At 32.3% G+C, this 21017-nt stretch overlaps 1 protein-coding gene and 1 pseudogene across 1 annotated transcript; one reads left to right on the top strand and one right to left on the bottom strand.

Moving 5' to 3' along the window:
• On the top strand, positions 6649–8830 carry LOC18611430 (probable mannitol dehydrogenase). Its single transcript, XM_018126044.1, has 5 exons — positions 6649–6838; positions 6936–7049; positions 7465–7978; positions 8093–8246; positions 8434–8830. The coding sequence occupies exons 1-5, from the start codon at positions 6741–6743 to the stop codon at positions 8634–8636; spliced, it is 1083 nt and encodes a 360-aa protein (XP_017981533.1). The 5' UTR covers positions 6649–6740; the 3' UTR covers positions 8637–8830.
• LOC18611431 lies at positions 13421–15838 on the bottom strand (annotated as a pseudogene).

Here is a 21017-nt window from a genome sequence, read left to right as displayed (position 1 = left end):
AAAGGAGGAGAAAGGAAAAATTATGCTCGAGGGATGAAATTGTTTCTGATTTATCTGAAGTGTCAGATCCACAATTTATTGTCATCTTAAGGCCAGGCCCTGGCTGTTGTTCAGCAATAGGCCGAATTAGTCTTTATGGCCCAGCATTTCACTGTACTTTCAGTCCTACAAAACCTGTTTGTGTTGATGAACAACTTGAAGTTTGATGTTCCCTAAAAAACGAAAAAGGACCCTGTTTTGATAAATCATTCTTTTCCTCGAAACTCAAGTTGGTATAGTCAGAGATGCCATTTCACACCACATTGAGACACCTTTCATAGAAATTTTAACTTTGTATTTTTCATTGTTTGGTTCTTTGCTTTGCTTTTCTTTTTCTTTTTTTATCTTTCAATCTCCATGTACATTATACTTTAAGAAAATCAGGGACGAAGATTGAGTTAGATATATAATTATGCAATCTTCTATATATAAAAAAAAACATGTGTTTTATCGTACATTAATATTAATGTCAATAGAGATTCATCAGGGTTCTAATTAATTTTCCTTTTAATTTTCTTTGAGATTATGAAAGGGAGATGAAGCAAATCATCAAACAAAGAGAACAAGGTTTCTTAATTCAATAAAGTGAGGAGGAGAGAAAGTGGGGGGTAAATCTGCACTACAAATGTTTGTCAGAGGGTAATTTTGTACTTTGCATGGGGTTACTTAACAACAAAGAAAGAGAGGAAAAAAAAAATTACAGTGTACTTTGGTTGCACCAAACCCACAAAGGTTCGTCAAATGTTATGTCGCCATCAAAATTCAAACCTCATCCAAAACATCAGATTAACTGACGGTCCAAAAATCACAAAACTAGGACAGTATTAAAAATCAAAGGGGGGAGGACTGTGTACTGTTGTCTGGCGGTACATCTGCTCTTGCCCGCACTTCACCGCACCGCACCGCACCTCTTCGTCCACCAGAAGTTCTCGATAAAACCCACTCCCAGTTGTACGGATGAGCATGCTCTCTCTCCCTCTCACTCCGCTTTTGCTGGGAGGTTGCTTTGGTCATTTCGCATGTTAATTGCCTGTGAAATGTGAAGTCGCTCTCATAATTCACGAGTCTCAAGGTTCGACATTTTGAGTGAACTTTAATTACAGCTTTATCCTGAGGCTAAGAAATTATTATTATTATTATTATTATTACATCATTTACCAATATTATTATTACTATATAAATTTTTAATGAAATTATTTTTATAATCTTTTAATAATCCCACAGACTAAGGTCATGGTTATACCTATTAAAATGGATTGACTCATTGGGTCGATTCATTTTTTGATTGAATATAGAGTGGATTGGGTTTGAAAATTTAAGCTCATATTAAAATCGAGTTTAAATGGATCAACCCACCAAATCAATGGGTTGGAGTGGGATGGAGTCGGCCAACCCTATGGATTAAAAAAATTAATAATTGTAATTAATTTAATAATTTTATATATTTAATTATATAAAATTAATACTTTAGTTATCAATAATATTATTTATTTTATATATTTTAATATGTTTAATTTTTACTTATCAAATTAATAATTTTAATTTATGAATTAAATTATAAAATAATATTATTAATAAAAATTTATTAAGTAAAACTATAAAAATAATTTTTTTTTGTAAAAAAAGAAATGAATTGACCCAACATGAGCGAACAAGGAGTTGGTTGAATTGAGATTTTGATGACCCATATAAAAAATAGGACCAAATTCATATTTTTTTAATTCACAAAAACTTGGATTGGGCTGGACCGTATCAGCCCATATTGACAGCTCTAATCAAGTTCTCGAGTAAGGTTTTATTGAAGATACAAACATTTGCTTCTCAAGGTTGGCCCTTTTTCTGGATTTGGGCCTGAGTTCGCTAGTGAGCCAGATTGTAGTCCTACTACGTAAGGCAGTCAACAAATCAAACTATTCCTTCACAACAAAATAAAAGATCTGCTTTTGCAAGGTGCTCCATGGCAGTGTTCACATAGTCAATTGGTAAAACCTTAAAATCTGGTTTCACATTGTCTTTGCCTGCAAAATCAATCATCTCTGGAGTCTCTTTCATCCCTCTTTGCCACTACCACTAACCAGCTTCCTCCCTATCATTCATACTACTTTTTTTCCGTAGCACCAAAGATTTTCCGTAGCTTCCTTTTTCTTGTTAGGAGGGATGTTGATCATTGTCACCTTGGCCCCCAGAGCCTTGAGCAAATTTCACTGCCACATGACTAGCCCACCTTAATCCAACCACACCGACATCCAAACCAGGCTTCTAAACTCCATAATATCTCAACGGACTATGAGAGGCAGGTTATAATAGTGGCAGAGTAGCCTCCATGTGTAATAGTTCCATCATAGTACTTGGCCCCATAGGTGAGAAAATCATTCCAGTGCAGTAGTTCTCAAGATTGTCGGTGCAGTCATCGCAGGAGTGGCATGACCGTACCCAACAATGCACCCCTCTCCAACTCTATCGCCAAATTTGAACTTCTTTACCTTGCTCCCGAGTCTGTCACTTCACCAACAATCTCATGCCTGCATTTCAGTTCACATAAATAAATGATTGTATAATCTAATCGACCTTTTCTTTTGAGAGGTATAATCCAATCTACTGATCAAGTTAACATCAAGAACTTGCTCATGACACTTCAAACTTGGACAGGCAACGTTAACTTTCCAAGCTAGCTAGGGCGGGATATGGTAGGTGGGATTTTCTTGACTACTCCTCAAAGGGTTTGCATTGATCATTTAAAAAAAACCTTTTGATTTGGGAACTTGACAATAAAGGTAAATTTTCATTTAAAAGGGTTGTAACCTTCCTAGATGGGCAATCTCGCATGGGTAGGGGTAGAGCTTGGTATCCTTCAATATTGAACTTTTTGGTTCCGCCAAAGTTCAATGTTTGAAAACTAGAGGTATTTCCTTTGATAATAAGAGTTTGTTGTGTGCTTGGTGTGATCGGTATGAGGAAGAATGTGTCCACTTGCTATTAAGGTGTCAGTTTTCATGGGAGGTTTGTTGCTGTGTTTTCGAGTGGTGGGGCTTTAATTGGGTACTGTCGTCCTCCTTTTCGACTATGGTAAAATTTTGCGAAAGTCTTATGATGAATAGCTCCTTAAAAAACATGTGGATGTCAGTAGTGGGGGCTCTGGCTATTTCGAAATGATTTGCTTTTCAACTCGAAGAAATAGGAAAGCGAGGAAGTTACTTCTATGATTAAAATGAGAAGGAAGTTTTGGATTAATGCAATGGAGAAAGAAGAGACTTTAGACGAGGTGGGTTGGTGGAATTTGCCTTGAATGTCGACAAGGTCGCAACTAGTTGAAGGACCAAGAATATGGATTTCCTAGATTCCCCTTAATAATGACGAATTGAAAATTACATGTGACTGGTTCTGCGAAAAGTAAATGCAGTCTAGCAAGCTATGAAGGTGTCCTTAGAGAGAGTGAAAGTATTGTGACTGGTTTTTTTTTTTTTGCCCTCTAAGGGAGCTTAAGTCTAACCATTCTGAAGTTATGGCTACATATATTAAGAATGCTCTTAAATTTTTTGCTTTTTCTTCTTGAAAAGGTTTAAAATTCATTGGTTTGAATCTAATTAGAAAATTCATATGTTAAGAAAAGTAAATACTTTCTTTCTTTCTTATACTAAAGAATCAATTACCTGTCACCTTCTATATTTAATTATATATTGTATCTTGTGAGGTAATGCTAATTTCTAAAGCTTATGCAGACAGATACGTATATCTTTTTAACATGTATAAAAGTAATATAAACAAATATATTTATTGTCTGTCATCATTATTTTATATTTTTATATATAATTGACAGTTATAAGCTGGCAGTACGAGATGCTGAATAGTGGACATGTCAAAAACCGATTGACACATTTCAAATAGAGAAAATTATGACCTTTCTTGATAAGAGAATTTTAAAAATAATTATTAAAATAAAATTAATTATTTTTAGTCATATTTAATCATGATTTGATAAAAATATTTTTTAAATTATTTTAAATAAATTAAATCATTCATTACAATCTTTTTTATTTGTACTTTCGATTTTTCTTTCTCACCGTCTCACTCTCTCTAATTTTATCGATTTCTCTCTTCAACATCTGTTTGCTGTGCTCTCGATTTCTCTCTCTCGCGCTTTCAGATTTTTTTTTTTTACGTTTTTAAGACACTAAGTGATGGTTTTGATGTGCTTGGGTAGATGGCTATTTGGAAATTTTGATTTTTAGGTATTTTAGATGAAACTAAAACGGTATAAATGATTACAGATGTTTGAAATAACTTTTTATTGAATTAATTCGGTACCTAGACATCAATAAACTCAAAATTTTAAAATTTATAAATCTAGGTTTTCAAATTTTTTTTTTAATTTTTAGTTTTGAAATAGGTGTTTTAGATAAGAAAAATTATGTTTTGATTTAAGAAAACATGTTAGAAACATTTTAATAGGTACCAAATTGTCAAAAAAAAAAATGAAGAGAGTTGAGAAGATTTAAAATTTTGGTTCGTAAATAACAACAACATTTTAGGTATTAAAGTGTAACAAAATAATTTTGAATATGGCGTGTAACAATAATATTTTTTCAACATGGCGATAATATTTTTTTTTTCAATGTGGCGTGTAACAACCTAACAATAACTTGTCATATATTTTTGTATATGGCATATAACATGTTTTTGTACATGACGTGTAACAACCTAATCATGGCGTCTAATAACCTAATCATATCGTGTCACATATTTTTGTACATAATGTGTAATATGTTTTTGTACATGACATGTAACAACCTAATCATGGCATGTCACATGTTTTTATATATAGTGTGTAACAATCCAATCATGGCGTGCCACATGTTTTTGTACATGACGTATAACAACCTAACTATGGCGTGTAACATATTTTTATACATAACGTGTAACATGTTTTTATATATGACGTGCAATAATCTAACCATGACGTGTACAGATGTTTTTGTACATGACGTGTAATTTTATTAAATGTAATTTTGTCCAACTTGGTTAAAAGTAGTTAAATTATAAAGAGGGTTATTTTTTAAAAACATCTTATCTTTAAAGATTATTTTTAAAAATACCCCTTACAAAAACTATATTTATATAATTTTTTTATCAAAATTTTCTACTATAGATATTTGATTTTGATTAATACTTATTTTTTAAAAAATTATTTTACAGCATAATATTATACAGAGAATAATGAGAATAACCATTACAATTGAAGCACTACTTCACACCAAACAACTAAAATAGGTAAAGCACTATTTCATGCAAAACAATTAGAACAAGTGAAATACTACTTCACGCAGAACAATTAGAATAAGTATAACACTACTTCATTTGAAACAACTAATATTATTAGAATAATTACTTCATATGAATGACAGTGAAAGTAACTCGGAATAAATAACAGAGTTCATGGATTATTTTCATTTTGAGCTATTTCGAAGAGTTTGGCTTGATGACTCAGATATGAAAGTAGTTAAAAGGTCTTATTCTTAACTTTTTCCTGAAGTACAAATGTTTCATCCTCCTACTTTATTCTCGTACACCTGTTCACATACACATTCTTCTTTTGTACCTATTCATGCACAACTTCTTCTTTTGTACCTATTCACATACAGTTTCTTCTCTTGTATCTTTTCATGTATATCTTTTCTCTATTATCTTTTACTTGAGAATAAGTCTTATTACACTCATTTATAGTAACGGTTACTCACATTAAAGCTCTTTATAATAATATCATATATTAAGCAAATTAAAACCTACTCTTGAGTAACCGTCACTTTTAACACTATACATAAAGAGTCTCACAATTTATTTAGAGGGGCTTTTCTCTTGGAGAGAACAGATGGTTCTTTAGAGCTTGTCCCTCTAAATTCTCTATCTAATGCTCTTTTTATTATCTTTCATCTGTCACAATACTCAATACTTTAAGAACTATTTCAATCTTCTTCTTTGTTGCTTCCGGCGTATCCTTTTATTTATTTACAACACTTTCTCTCCCTATCAAAAAACTCCCTGTACATCTACAAAAAATTTTAATTTTATCAAATAAAGTTACACACAATTTTTATATGAAAAATGTGAATGAATAGCGAAAAATATCATATCTTTTAATCATATCATTACGTCACATCACAGTAATTTTTTGTGCATGAAAAATATCAATTGGTTAAGATATAACAATAATTAATATATTTATTAATATAGGAGTTTATTTGTATATAAATAAAAAGATAATTTATTGGATATTAAAATTTATTTAGAAAAATGAAAAAAATTTAAAGACTTACTTAGTATTATAGTATTTTCAATAAAAAATAATTTTAACAGAAAAAAACACACACTTATAATAATAACCTTGTAGTGAAAATTGAAAATTCTTTTGTGGTATGAAAGAGGAAATAACAAAAATACCAAGTATATTTGTTGGTAGATATGGTAAGCTGAAAATGTTGAATTATAAACCGACTTTTCTTTGGAAGATGATTCCAAACTAAAGACCGGCACGTCCTTATTTTGCTCACTCGGTATGTCAGCAAAGCCCCCCGTAGCAGCTATAAATAAGCAGACTCCGCAACTTCCCACTCCATACTACAACGTTCCAGATTGTTCTTTGATTTTCATTTGCCTCTCTTTTGCTTTGTGACTTGACGAGAGAAACGGTTACGCATCGATCAAACATGACCAGATTGCCAGAAGAAGAGCACCCCAACAAGGCTTTTGGATGGGCAGCCAGAGACACTTCCGGTGTTCTCTCTCCCTTTAAATTTTCTAGAAGGTTTTCATGCTATTTTCTGTCTTTGGATCTGTGCTTCTTCTTCTTCCAGGGGTCCTTTTTTGTTGTTGTTTGATCAAATGATGATGTGGATTTGCAGGGCAACAGGAGAAAAGGATGTGGCTTTCAAGGTGCTTTATAGTGGGATATGCCACTCAGATCTTCATATGGTCAAGAATGAATGGGGCAGTTCCGTCTACCCTCTTGTCCCTGGGTATGTCTCCCTCAATTCATCTATCTATTTCTGCTGTTGTTCATTATAAAAAATGCCTTTGTAGGCATTTTTTTGGTTCAACAAAAAGTTAATTAATCATTAGGAGTTTCTGTTACTTGCCACCCAAAACCAAAAATTGTTAAGATAATTTTAAGTTGATCAGTTTCCTTTTCGCTCATATTTACGATTAAGTCCTCATTTGACGCTTCAATCACTTTTCATCTACTTTTGAGGCTTCATTTAGTGAGAAAACAGGGACTAGCTCTTGTAGTTTTCAGTATTCAGCTGCGCATGATATAAGCTTCCATAGATCTGTAATGTACTGGATCAATTCGGCAGATTCAATGATATGTAGCAGAATTTATTCATGAACCTAAGCAATAGATTAGATATTAACTATTCGTATCCGATGCAGGCATGAGATTGTTGGTGAAGTGACAGCGGTGGGCAGTAAGGTACAAAAGTTCAAAGTTGGGGACAGAGTTGGAGTGGGGTGCATGGTTGGATCTTGCCAGTCCTGCGATAGCTGTACCAACAAACTCGAGAACTACTGCCCGAAAATGATACTTACCTACGGGGCAAAGTACTATGATGGAACTATTACATATGGAGGCTACTCCAACAATATGGTTGCTGATGAGCACTTTATAGTCCGCATTCCTGACAACTTGCCTCTTGATGCTGCGGCTCCTCTTCTTTGTGCTGGAATCACAGTTTATAGTCCATTGAGATATTACGGACTTGATAAGCCTGACTTGCATGTAGGTGTGGTTGGCCTGGGAGGGCTAGGCCATGTGGCAGTGAAATTTGCCAAGGCTATGGGGGCCAAGGTTACTGTGATCAGCACCTCTCCTAACAAGAAGAAGGAAGCTTTGGAAAAGCTTGGTGCTGATTCATTTTTGGTTAGCCGTGACCAAGAACAGCTTCAGGTTTGGTTTTGAAAACGTTTTTTTTTTTCCTTTCAATAACTTAATTAAAGATGTGTTCTTGCGAGTGTCTATAGTAGTTTCTAAATTCACTACATATATATGTTGACTGTTTAGGCTGCCATTGGCACATTGGATGGAATCATCGATACAGTATCTGCTCAACACCCTCTGCTGCCTTTGATTGGGCTGTTGAAGACTCACGGGAAGCTGGTTCTTGTTGGTGCTCCAGAGAAACCACTTGAGTTACCAGCCTTTCCTTTGCTCCAAGGTAAGAATATCTATTATTATTAGTATATGTTTTGTGGGAGTGAGTTGAGGTCTCGAATCTCGATAGATATCCTAATTAAGTTGGTTGGAGTCGTAATGCTTTCTATTGTATATTCCAATCCAGTATTGGATATAATATGGAATTAAGACTGAGGCACTAACAAGAAGTAATATACCTTTAATGGCAGGGAGGAAGATAGTCGGAGGAAGCATGATTGGAGGGATGAAGGAGACTCAAGAGATGATGGATTTCGCAGCTAAACACAGCGTAAAACCAGATGTTGAAGTTATACCTATGGATTATGTGAACACTGCCATGGAGCGCCTTCTCAAAGCAGATGTCAAATACCGATTCGTCATTGACATTGGGAACACACTGAAGGCCGCTTGAAGCCGACACCGGTCCAGGATTTTGGTTTTTTATCTTACAAAAAAGGGAAAGAGGGCCTGAGCAAAGCGACCTTACGCTATTATTGTAATGAATAAAAGAAATTAGTCTTGTTGCCGCTCAATCTCAAATTTCCAGTCAATAAATTAAAGTCAAATGTTAACGGGGCATCCAATAAGAATCACTAAATTCATGTATTTTAATGCTTAAAACTTAGGTCAGATATGAAAGAAATGACTTGAGAGAGATTGCTCAAATGTCAAATGTCATAGTCGAAAGATTTGCTACACCCCATCAATCATTATGTGCAATTAATTTAATCCAATAGTTCAGGATACAATCAAACTTTTATTTGATCCGTGCACTTCACACTAATTAAATCAAATCAGTAAACATTCTTAATGAGAGGCGAAACATTGTACCTTATACAAGATATTCTACGGTGTCAGATGTATAAGAAACTTGAGCTGTTTTAAGGAATAAAGTGGATTGATATTAGAAGTAGTTGTCTTAATTTTATTATGTGATGGAATAATGTTTATCTTGGATCAAAAGATATATAACTTCCAACGGTGATTATTCACCTGACTAAGTTGTCTTTTCAATTGTTATAACTTCCAACGGTGATTATTCACCTGATCAAGTTGTCTTTTCAATTGTTATCTTTGAGGACATATTTTTTGGATCTCAATAAATACTGTTAGTAACTTTTTAAGAAAAAAAAAATGATAGTTTTGTTGTTTTTGAAAAAGGTTTAAATACTTACAAATTTATATTCGATGTTAAGGATTCATAGTGCTGATTCTTTTTAAGCTAGTTTCCCTTTGAAATTTTAGATTTTTGCTGATAGTTGGCTAAATTCATCAAGATTCTTGACTAGTACACATTCCAAAACCAAACTTTCACTTTGAGTTTTAATTGACCATATGAAAGGCCTTAGTCTACTAATGTGGTGCAAAACCAAATTTTTACTTTGAATTTTACCGATAATTGACTATTCAAAGATTTTAATGGACTAACCTAGTTTTGAAGTGTTTCGGCTCATCTTTGCAGTATGTCAGTCGATTAATTACATAAATTTAGTCGACTATTCTTCATAATTTTTCACATAATCAATTATTTTATCGAATTAATCATTTTTTTTTCTACTCCTTTCTTTCACTTTATCTTTAAAATATTCAAACAAGAAACAAAAGCAAGCATATGCTTTATTGCTATGTAGGATTGACTAAGACAAAGCTTCTTAAACTTTCCAGCACAAATGTCAAGTTTGAGCTAAGAAGACTTGTTTTAGCAGCTTTACTCTTTTATTTATGGCAAATGTCGACGGGTCACAAAATATATCTATTAACAATCATTAAATTGATATACTAAGAAAAAGTTTCTTAAATATTTTTAGTGATTATAATACCTTTAAATGGTTATAGAAACATAAAATTTTTTCTTTCTTAAAAAAATATTTCATATTTTATTTTCTTACAAAAAAAAAAGACACAGAAGGGGTAGTAGTAGTAGTAGTTAATTAGCAACTTTTTTGGTTAAACGTCTACAATAATTTTAGAAATCATTAACCTTTATTAACTCATATTTTATTCAAACTTTTATTTATTCTTCTTTATTAATCTCTTTAAACAATCTGGCATTGATTTTATAAATGAAGTAGTCGTGCTTTTTAGCTTCAACCAGTAATCAATTGTCTTATTTGGACATATTACGCGAAAGCTACCCATATACGTTGTTGCAAATTAAAATGCTTCTCTAATTTAATTTGGAAAATATTAATTGTAGGTTATGTATTTATTTATGGTATTGTTAATATAGAAAAGCAATTATTTTATTTACCTCAAGTATTCAAATCATGCACACACGAATTGATTCTTATGTTTTCAAATCTTCTATAAAAATTAGTACTCTTTTTTGCTAAGTCATAATTTCATTAAGATTTGCTCAAACTAAAATCGAGTCGAGCAATACTTGAAACATAAGTACTGACAGCGGCGGAGGGAGGGGGGTTAGTAGGGCACCCACCTTCTCAAAGTTTCAAAAAATTTTATAATTTAGTCTTCTCAAATATTAGATTTTTTATTTTTTACTCATTTAAATTAGAAATCCTGACTCTGTCCTAGGTACCCTGATGGACATACCAAAATATCTCGGACAAACTGAAAGAAGAGAACTCATACAACAGCAGTAGTCCGAGTAAGGAAAAATCCAATATAACAAAAAGAAAGAAAGCTGCCATTCCGCTGTACTTTTTCCCTATTACAGAATGAAACCATCTTCAACAAGGAAATGGATTTCAATTTCAGCGCCATTCCACAGACAATTTCTTCCTACCCACACTCCTTTTTGCCAGTGAGTCAGCATATTGATAGATTCTTCTAAAAATATTTCGACAAGAAACACGTTTTATGATTCGTTGATTGATTTTTTTAAACATATTTCAACAAGAAACACACCTTATGATTGATTGTAAGCATCAATCTATTGAAAGAACTTTTACAATTGTCATAATCTTTTAAAAGAACTCAAAATCCACGTAAATGTTAAGAGCATTTTAAAAAATAACCCTTATAAATAAGATGTTTTTAAAAATAACATTCTTTATAATTTTAATTATTTTTAATTAAATTGGATAAAATTACCTTTAATGAAATTATACGTTATGATGTTACACGTCATATATAAAAATATGTTACATGTCATGGTTAGATTGTTACACGTCATATACAAAAACATGTGACACGTTATAGTTAAGTTGTTACACGTTATGTACAAAAACATGTTACACGCTATGTATAAAAATATGTGACACGCCATAGTTAGGTTGTTACACGCCATGTATAAAACAATGTGACACGTCATGGCTAGGTTATTTTACGCCATGTACAAAAACATGTGACACACTATGGTTAGGTTGTTACATGCCATATTGAAAAAAAAAATATTGTTGTTGCACACCATGTCGAAAAAATATTGTTGTTACACACCATATTCAAAAACAATTTGTTACACTTTAATACTTAAAATATTATTGTTACTTACAAACCAAAACTTCAAATCTTCTCAACTCTCTTCATTTCTTTTTGTTTTTTTGACAATTTGACACCGATTAAAGTGTTTCTAACATGTTTTTACAAATCAAAGCGTAAATTTTCTTATCTAAAACACCTATTTCGACTAAAAATAAAAAAAATTCTTTTGAAAACTTATATTTATAAATTTCAAAATTTTGAGTTTATTGATGTCTAGGTCTCTAATTAATCCAATTAAAACTTATTTCAAACATCTATGATCATTTCTACCATTTTAGTTTTATCCAAAATACTTAAAAATTAAATTCTTCAAATTAAAGGCTATTTCAAACCATCGCTTGATGTCTTGAAATGACAAGAAAGAAAAATCTGAAATGCGGGAGAGAAAAATCAGAGCATAGCAGATAAATGTCAAAGAGAGAAATCGATAAAATTAAAGAGAGTGAGATGGTGAGAGAGAGAAATCGGAAGCACAAATGGAAAGAAATTATGATGAATGGTTTAATTTATTTGAAATATTTTTAAGAGTATTTTTATCAAGTCATGATTAAATATAATTAAAAATGATTAAATCTATTTTGATGATTATTTTTAAAATGCTCTTATCAAGAAAGGTTATTTCACGTAATTTCCTCTAAAATGTTATCTGACAGACAAATTTGATAAGAGAAAAAATGTCCTCACTAAAGGAATTCATAGAAGATTTTTAATACAATTTTTTTTTTATAATTAGGGGAGAAGGTTACTTTACCCTTTATGTAAGAGAATTATATACTAATTAATGAATCAAATGTTCGGATACGATTTTTAATGCAACTTTGATAGAAAATAACTTAATAAAGTTAGAGTAAAAAAAACTGATGGGATCAGAAACAATGATTAAAATAATTAATATCCTCTGGAATCAAGTCGACAGCAGACAACATTCCACCAAATTAGTATTTCATACCAGTGCTTCCAGCTCCAATAACAAATGATGAAAACATGGTTGCAATCGTCAACAACATTTGTACACCAAGGACATAATTAATTTGGTTTCCTCATCAAGAGGGATTCCCCTTGACGATGAGAACTTTTTAGTTGATAATCGGTCCAGCTATAAGAGCCACAAAAAACATTGGACCATGGGGCGAATTCCGAGTTTTCATACCCTGCAAAGAGTCTCATCAACGAACTCCCCTTCATCTCGATTTAGAGCGTGAAAGTTGCTTAATTGAAAAAGTCCAAACCAACTTATCCTCCTTTTCTTCTATAATGCACACACTCTTTAGAATGTTAATCAATTGATTGAGTAGCTCAAGTTCCCATTCAGACAAATCTCTCCTAAAATCAATCACCCAGCTGGGATTTAGAGAATAATTTCCTTGGCATACCTCCTCATCCTTGTTTCCTTGTTCACTGCTAATAGGAATAATCTGGGGAACACAACTTTCAATGGTTTATTTTCTACCCAAATATCATACCAGAACATGATATTTTTCCCATTACCCACCACCCATTGACATCTCTCGTTTCTTAAAAAAGTTGTTAAACCTTTAATCTTTTTCCTGTCTCATACGTCTCAAGGATGACCCTTCTCATTCTCAAACCTCCACCACCATTTTCAAATGTGCCAAGTTTTTGTTAAACAAATTTATTATTTCCAAACCATTTTTTTAGATTCATGTACAACTTCTCATCTCACTTTCATGTAATTTTTCTTAGCGCCTCATTTCCATCCCACGAGAAATTCATGGTTGAACACTTTATGTTCTATGAATAAGTGGAATAACATTAATTACCTCTAAAATATCCCACATCTTTAGATAAAATAATATTCATACCGGCTACCACATGACACTCGGCCATGCATGCATCATGCTTTTACAACATCATGAAAATTTGATAAAAACCAGCGACTAGGGATAGCAGTTAATCTATAACAAGTATAGTACTAGCAAATATGTTACGTAATGCATGAAGCTCAAAGTTCAGATGTAGCCTTCAATGTGTTCCCAATGTCGATGACAAAGCGATATTTAACATCTCCTTTTGCGAGGCGTTCCATGGCAGTGTTCACATAGTCTACAGGTATAACTTCAATGTCTGGTTTTAAATCGTGTTGGGCTGCAAAATTGATCATCTCCTGAGTCTCCTGCATCCCTCAAATTTATAACATGTTATATATATACTTTATAACATGCAAACATACTCAAATTTCAGATGATAACAAGGAAAGAAAATTACGAACATGAGTTCTTTAATGTGTTTCCAATATTGATGACAAATTTGTACTTAACGTCTGCCTTGACGAGGCGTTCCATGGCAGTGTTCGCATAATCCATTGGAATAACCTCAACTTCCGGTATAACGTTATGCTTGGCGGAAAAATCAATCATCTCTTGAGTTTCTTTCATTCCTCCACTCACGCCACCTCCGATAATCTTCCTCCCTGTCATAGTGTCATTTGCAGCACTTATCTATGTTTACAATTTAGAGCTAAGCAATGAAGAATCGTACGCACGCAATATAGGTGTAAATTCATCCTACTTTTTGTGTTGGGATGATTTCATCAAGAAGAGGACGTGAATCGGAAAAAAAAAATAATTTCCCTTTCGAAAAAGCAAACAATTTACTTACCAACCTATGATGTATAACCTTAACTTCATATGTAACCTTACCTGCTAACAAAGGAATAATTGGTAGCTCAAGAGGCTTCACAGTACCGCCAAACATTATAAGCTTTCCGTGAGACTTGAGTACACGAATCAATGGCAGCAAAGAGTGTTGCGCAGATATTGTGTTGATGATACCATCCATTGAGCCTCTGGCAGCCTAAACCATCACCAATAATTTTGCATTTAATATGACTTTAATTAGAAACCAATTACACCAGGAAGAACGCTCATAAAATTTCTGAGAAAGCAAACATATACCTCTAGTTGATCTTGCTCGTAGCTAACCAAAAATGAATCAGCTCCGAATTTTCCATAGCTTCCTTCTTTTTGTGAGGAGAAGTACTGATAACTGTCACCTTGGCCCCCATAACCTTGGCAAATTTCACAGCCATATGGCCTAGCCCGCCCAGGCCAACAACACCAAGATAAAAACCTGGCTTATCAAGTTCGAAATATCTCAGTGGACTATAAACTGTGATCCCAGCGCAGAGAAGGGGAGCAGCAGCATCGAGAGTCAATTTTTCGGGGATATGAACTACGAAGTGCTCGTTTACAACCAAGATGTCCGAATAGCCTCCATATGTTATAGTGCCATCGTAGTCCTTCGATGAATAGGTTTGGGGTTATAGTGCCATTGTTGGCGCAGTTCTAGCAGGATCGACATGATCCCATTATGAAACCCACCCCAACTTTGTCTCCAACTCCGAACTTTTCTACTTTGCTTCCCACCTCATTTACTTCACCGACAATCACATGCCTGAGTCAAGCAATAATTTCAGTTGAGAAAACACAGATCAAATACTTTCTTCTAGCCTAGGAAGTAGTCTCAATGGAAATCGCAACATATAGATAAAAAATGTTATTATTGACTACACCCTAGATCTGTGCACAAACAAAAGTTAAAAGAAAATGATTAATATATACGTAGGAGTGATGTAGTGAAATGGTAAAAATATTGATAGAAAAATTACTTTAATTAGGTTCTAACTATACCCTGGCACAAGAGGATAGTAGGAGAGTCCCCAATCGTTATTGATCAGATGTACATCTGAGTGGCATATCCAACAGTAGAGCACCTTCAGAGCCACATCCTTCTCTCCTGTTGCCCTGTAAATCATTTAAACTTTAAATCATAAAAAAAGGGGGTAACCAAAAGATAGATCGTTGACTTAGTTCGATTATAAAAAGAATATTGCCACATTTTGTGCTTTAATTTCCCATTCGTGTGACGACTGCATTACTATAATGAAAGAAAAAGACTGAAGAAGGAAAGAAAATTCTTTCTGATCATGAATAATAATGATCTGACATTTAGCTCCCATGGAAAAAAAAAAAATTGATGGCCGTAGAAAAGGATACTTGGGGATGGAAGAGAAAACCTTCTGGAGAATTTGAAAGGGGATAGAACATCAGATTGAACTGTAGCTGCCCACCCAAAAGCGTTCTTGGGGTGCTCTTCCTCTGGGTTTTTCAGCATAATGTGTTGTCGTAGCTTTCCCTTTACGAAGGAACGACAAATTAATGAACAAGAATTAGTGTAACCTTGTTTCATACCTTAGGTGATACATATTTATATAGGCATATGGATCAAATTGTGAATTTTTTTTTTTGAGAAGCATTATGGTTAATTAGTAATGAATTTCGTTAATGTACTATCGATGTATAATGTTTTAAAAAATATATTTTTAAAATTATAAATATTAGTTTTTGAGGATTTTTTATTTTTAAAATTATAAAGATCTTACATCAGAGCCTTTGGGTCATTAGTTAATGCATGATCGCTTGTTTAGAGAGTAGGGTTTGAATCCCCTTACCCCTAATTAAAACTAAAAATTAATTATAAAGATCATGTTCTGTCTTTTAAAATAAGACATAAATGAATAAACTTTGTATTTAGAATTCCTAATAGCTAGGGCTTTAAATGAAAAATGAAAAAGCCTATTATTAGTGCTTGAGCCTAATCTGGGAGTAGAATAACTTTGTAGTGGTAATTTGGTACTTAGATGCTTTCATTAAATTCAAGTGTGGTGAGCCTAAATCACATGACTTTCAAAAGCTTAAAAGAAAAAGCATATTATTAATACTTGAGCCTAATCCGGGACTAGAATAACTTTGTGGTGGTAATTGTTGTACTTAGATGCTTTCATTAAATTCAAGTGTGACGAGCCTAAACCACATGGCTATCAAAAGCTCGAACTCAAATTATTAGTAGTAATAGACTTTGATTGTTATATAAGTATTTTGAATTCCTAATAGCTAGGGCTTTAAATGAAAAAGAAAAAGCATGTTATTAGTACTTGAGCCTAATTTGAGACTAGAATAACTTTGTGGTGGTAATTGTGGTACTTAGATGCTTTCATTGAATTTAAGTGCGACGGGCCTAAGGCATCCACAGGATCAAAATCTCGCCAAAGCAATGTGATAGCTGATATCGGACTGGCGTAAACTCTGAAACCATTTATAATGACCCAAGTCCAAGCACCGGCCTAGTAAATTTTCGAGCCTAAATCACATGGCATCTAAAGCATCCATAGGACTAAGATCTCGCTAGAGCAATGTGGAAGCTCACATCGGATTGGCGTAAGTTCTGAAACCATATATAATGACCCAAGTCCAAGTACTGACCTAGCAACTTTTCGAGCCTAAATCACATTGTTCTCAAAAACTTAAGCTCAAGTTGCTAGTAATAATGGATTTAGATTATTATATAGGTCTTAAAAATCATATCACATCAGATGTGGGATGTGAGATATCACATGGCATGTTTGGCTGATATTATTATTACTTGAGCCTAATCCGGGACTTGAATAACTTTGTGGTGGTAATTGTGATACTTAGATGCTTTCATTAAATTCAAGTGTGGAAAAAGAAAGAGAGTTTGGTTAGTGGTTACCCTTTTGTGATGGTAATTGTGGTACTTATGACTTGTTCGGCTGGGAATAGCTAAGCCATTCTTCTTTTATGTTTCAAAAAATTCTCCCTTGGATTAGTTTGTTTTTGAAAGAAAGAATGACTATTCTTTAAAACCTTACAAAATTTTGGAATGACTAATACCATTTCTCCCATGATATTAGTTATTTCACACCCATGAGAATAGAGTCCAAACCATTTTGGACTAAAATGTCCTTATTTACTTTTAAAAGTTACAAGCCTAGACCTACAAAATTAATATTTTAAATTTAAAATAAAATTTTATATTTTAATATTTTATTTATAATAATATTTAAATTATAAATAAAATAAAATATTTTAAAATATTAATGTTTAAATTATTAAATGAAAATAAAAATAAAAATAAAAAATACAAAAAAGAAAAAAGAAAAATTATATTAATACTTTAATAATAAATTATTAAATTATTAAAATTTTAAAGTTTTAATGAAAATAAAAATTAAATGATTAAAAAGAAAAAAATTACTTAATCTTCTCTTTGGTATAAATTTTACTAAATTATATAAAGAGTATTTTTGTTTTTGATGAAAATAAATCTTNTATAATTTAATATTATTATGATTAAAATATTAATAATTTTTTATTTTTTATCTATACTCATTAAAATTTTAATATATTAATAATTTAATAAATAGAACATTAATAGTTTTAAATATTAATATTTTAAATTTTAAAAATTAATTAATATTTTAAATATTTTTGAATCAAAGTAATATTTAAATAATAAATAAAATATTAATATTTAAAAATAAAATAAGATAAAAAATAATCATATTATAATACAAAGTATTATTGTCTTTTATCAATTAAATCTTTGTTATTTTAAAATTATTTTTACTAACCAAATATTGACAAAAGTAATAATAACAATTCTTACTTTATTTCATTCTGTCAACCAAATTATATAACATTATTTCATTCTATTTCTACTTTATTTTATCCCATAAACCTAACTTGTCATTAGAATCTAATCTTTAAATGTCTTTGTAAATGCCTGCAAATGAAGTTTTAATTGTCAATTTTGTCAAGATATTGTTGGACCATGGCCCTAACTAGGCCCATACCAGAAGCACATGGGACACGTGGTCTTATCTCCTTCACTTGATCACTTCTAATTATGCAAATTGTGGGGCATATTAGTCATTTCCATGAGATAGTAACGCCCTTTAAGTACAACAGATCCTCGAGAGCTTTAAAACTTTCTTGATCAGACTAAATAAGCACTTGACCTATTAATAAAAACCAACTTTGAACAAAATTTGTGGTACTTAGATGCTTTCATTAAATTCTAGTTTGGTGAGATAATCATCAAGGGAATTGTTGGACCATGGCCCTAACTAGGCCCATACCAGTAGCACACGTTACACGTGGCCTTATCGACTTCACTTAATCACTTTTTAATGATGAAAATGGGGGGCATACTAATCATTTCCATGAGATAATAATATCCTCTAACTACGCAATGTTATTGCTATTAAATTCAATATTTAAGTTTTTAACTTATTAATTAGTATATGATTTTTTTATTTAAAAAATAAGTTTAAATTTTTATTTTTTAAAATTTAAAAATAATTAAATATTTATGAAAAATTGATTGATCCATAATTTGAGTGTTGTTTAGTGTTTTTGTAGCACTTCCTTTTCCTCGAGAGCTGTAGAACTTTTTTGAACAGAATAAATAAGCAAAACCTTTTCTTATAATTATCTTCCATGCCTATGAATCATTTTTCTTTTTTCCATGCCTAAAATTGGGTAATTGTTTTAGTTAATTTGTGTTTTGTTTCTAAAGGTAAGTTTCAACTCCCCATTCCACTAAACATTCACTAACTTAAGCATCAAAGGCTGGTCGTCGACCCTACTCCATCACCCTTCCCTTTGTTTAATATTTGCAAGACCTCAACTCAATCAGCCCAAAAGTCCTTCCTTTGATTTTGGCATCAATAGGAAATTTGGCCTTTGAAGATCAGTTAGAGCTCAACCCGACTATTGACCCTTAAGTTTATGGAAGTTTGTCTATTTGGCATTAAATTAATTTTATACTTATTTGGTCATGGTATTTTGACATTGATGTTCACATGGTACCGATGGATTCACTAATCCAAAGAAAGAAGAAAACCGTAACGAAATCACATATCATGATACTATAAAGTTGAGTTTGTGCTTGCTACATTAAGAATTAATTTGCATGTCACCTTTTTTTTAAAAAAAGTAATTTTCATGTCACCTATTTAATATCAAGTTAGAATTTTTTGATAAAAAGGATTTGGACGTAGATAAACCAATTATTTAATTTTCAGATAAAAATACATATACAAAAGTTTTACTATTTATTTCATCGAGAGACTTACATTAATTAATAATATTAACAAAAAATTAAATTTTTGTTTAAATTCACTTTTAATTATATCGAGATATTTTTCCTCTAATATTACATTTTTTATCCCTCCCGTTTTAAGATGTAATAATAACTGATCACCTTATAAAAATAGATTACCAATAAAATCACTCTGTTTTATTAAAATCAAAGAAGATTTACCTAAATCATCTTTTTGGGTAAAATCAAATGAGTTGAACAACAATTACTATCTAGCCATAGAAAATAACAAAAAAGGCTTTCATATTTGATGAAGACTTTCCCCATTTTCAACTTTAGCCAGTGAAACTACAAAGCAAAACTTAGGTCTCGCAAAATTAGTTTTTTGGGTGTGATCTGGTGCAATGCACAGGAAAAGCCCTCTTAATACGTGCAAACCCTCGTTCTCTTTTCTTTTACCGCACGTTTGGTATGGAGAATAGCTATGCTATTCCTCCTCTATTCCCACTCAATCCCTAAACTTTTGTTTGGTTTAAAAGTGAAATAAGGAATAAGAATTCCTCAGTAATATATATTTTTTAAAATGGGGGATAAGTTTGCTTTAAGTATTCCCGACTCTCCCCTTGATTTTATCTATTTCGTGAATCATGGAATAGCTTTAAAATGCTTAATGACTAAAAAACCCTTATTAGATTTACAAAATTACAACTTGATCCATATAAAATAATTTTTTCTTCTCATTTTCCTTTATTCTTTCTCTCTATTCTCACGTTCTTTCCTCTCTTATTCTCTCTCTAAGTGGCACTCAACACCGGAGATGACGTTGGTGATGGCGACGACGATGGTTTCACGTCCGAATATGGTCGGACAAGCTTCAAAAAGAGATCCAGCCAGATCTGGCACTCAACGGCCAAATCTGGTCGTGGGAAACACCGAATTTGGTGCTTCTCGACCAGATCTCACAGTTGGATCTAGCACCCCACGGCTTGATCTAGCCGTGGGGAAGCGCCGTAGTGGCCAGATCCGGCACTCAACTACCAGATCTGGTCGCAGGAAGCACTGGATCTGGTGCTTCCCGACCATATCCCACGATTGGATCTAGCACTCCACGGCCAGATCCAACCTTGGGGAAGCACCGATCTGGCGCCATAGTGGCCAGATCCGACCACATGGTGCCCCAGATCGATGTTTTATTACATCGATCGCCTTTTCAGCGACCGACTGATGAAGAAAAAAAAGAGAAAAAAAAGAATAAAAAAATTTTATTTGTAAAATTTAAAATATTAATATTGTATATATAATTTAAACATTATTAATATTAAAATGATTAAAATATTAAAATATTAATATTTTAGGGTATTAATGTTTTATTTATTAAATTATTAATATATTAAATTTTTAATGAGTATAAATAAAAAATAAAAAA

This window comes from Theobroma cacao, chromosome 1 (assembly GCF_000208745.1).
Source record: "Theobroma cacao cultivar B97-61/B2 chromosome 1, Criollo_cocoa_genome_V2, whole genome shotgun sequence".
Taxonomy (NCBI): Eukaryota; Viridiplantae; Streptophyta; class Magnoliopsida; order Malvales; family Malvaceae; genus Theobroma; species Theobroma cacao.
Note: the sequence above shows the minus strand (reverse complement) of the source record. Positions and strands in the feature narration are given on the sequence as shown.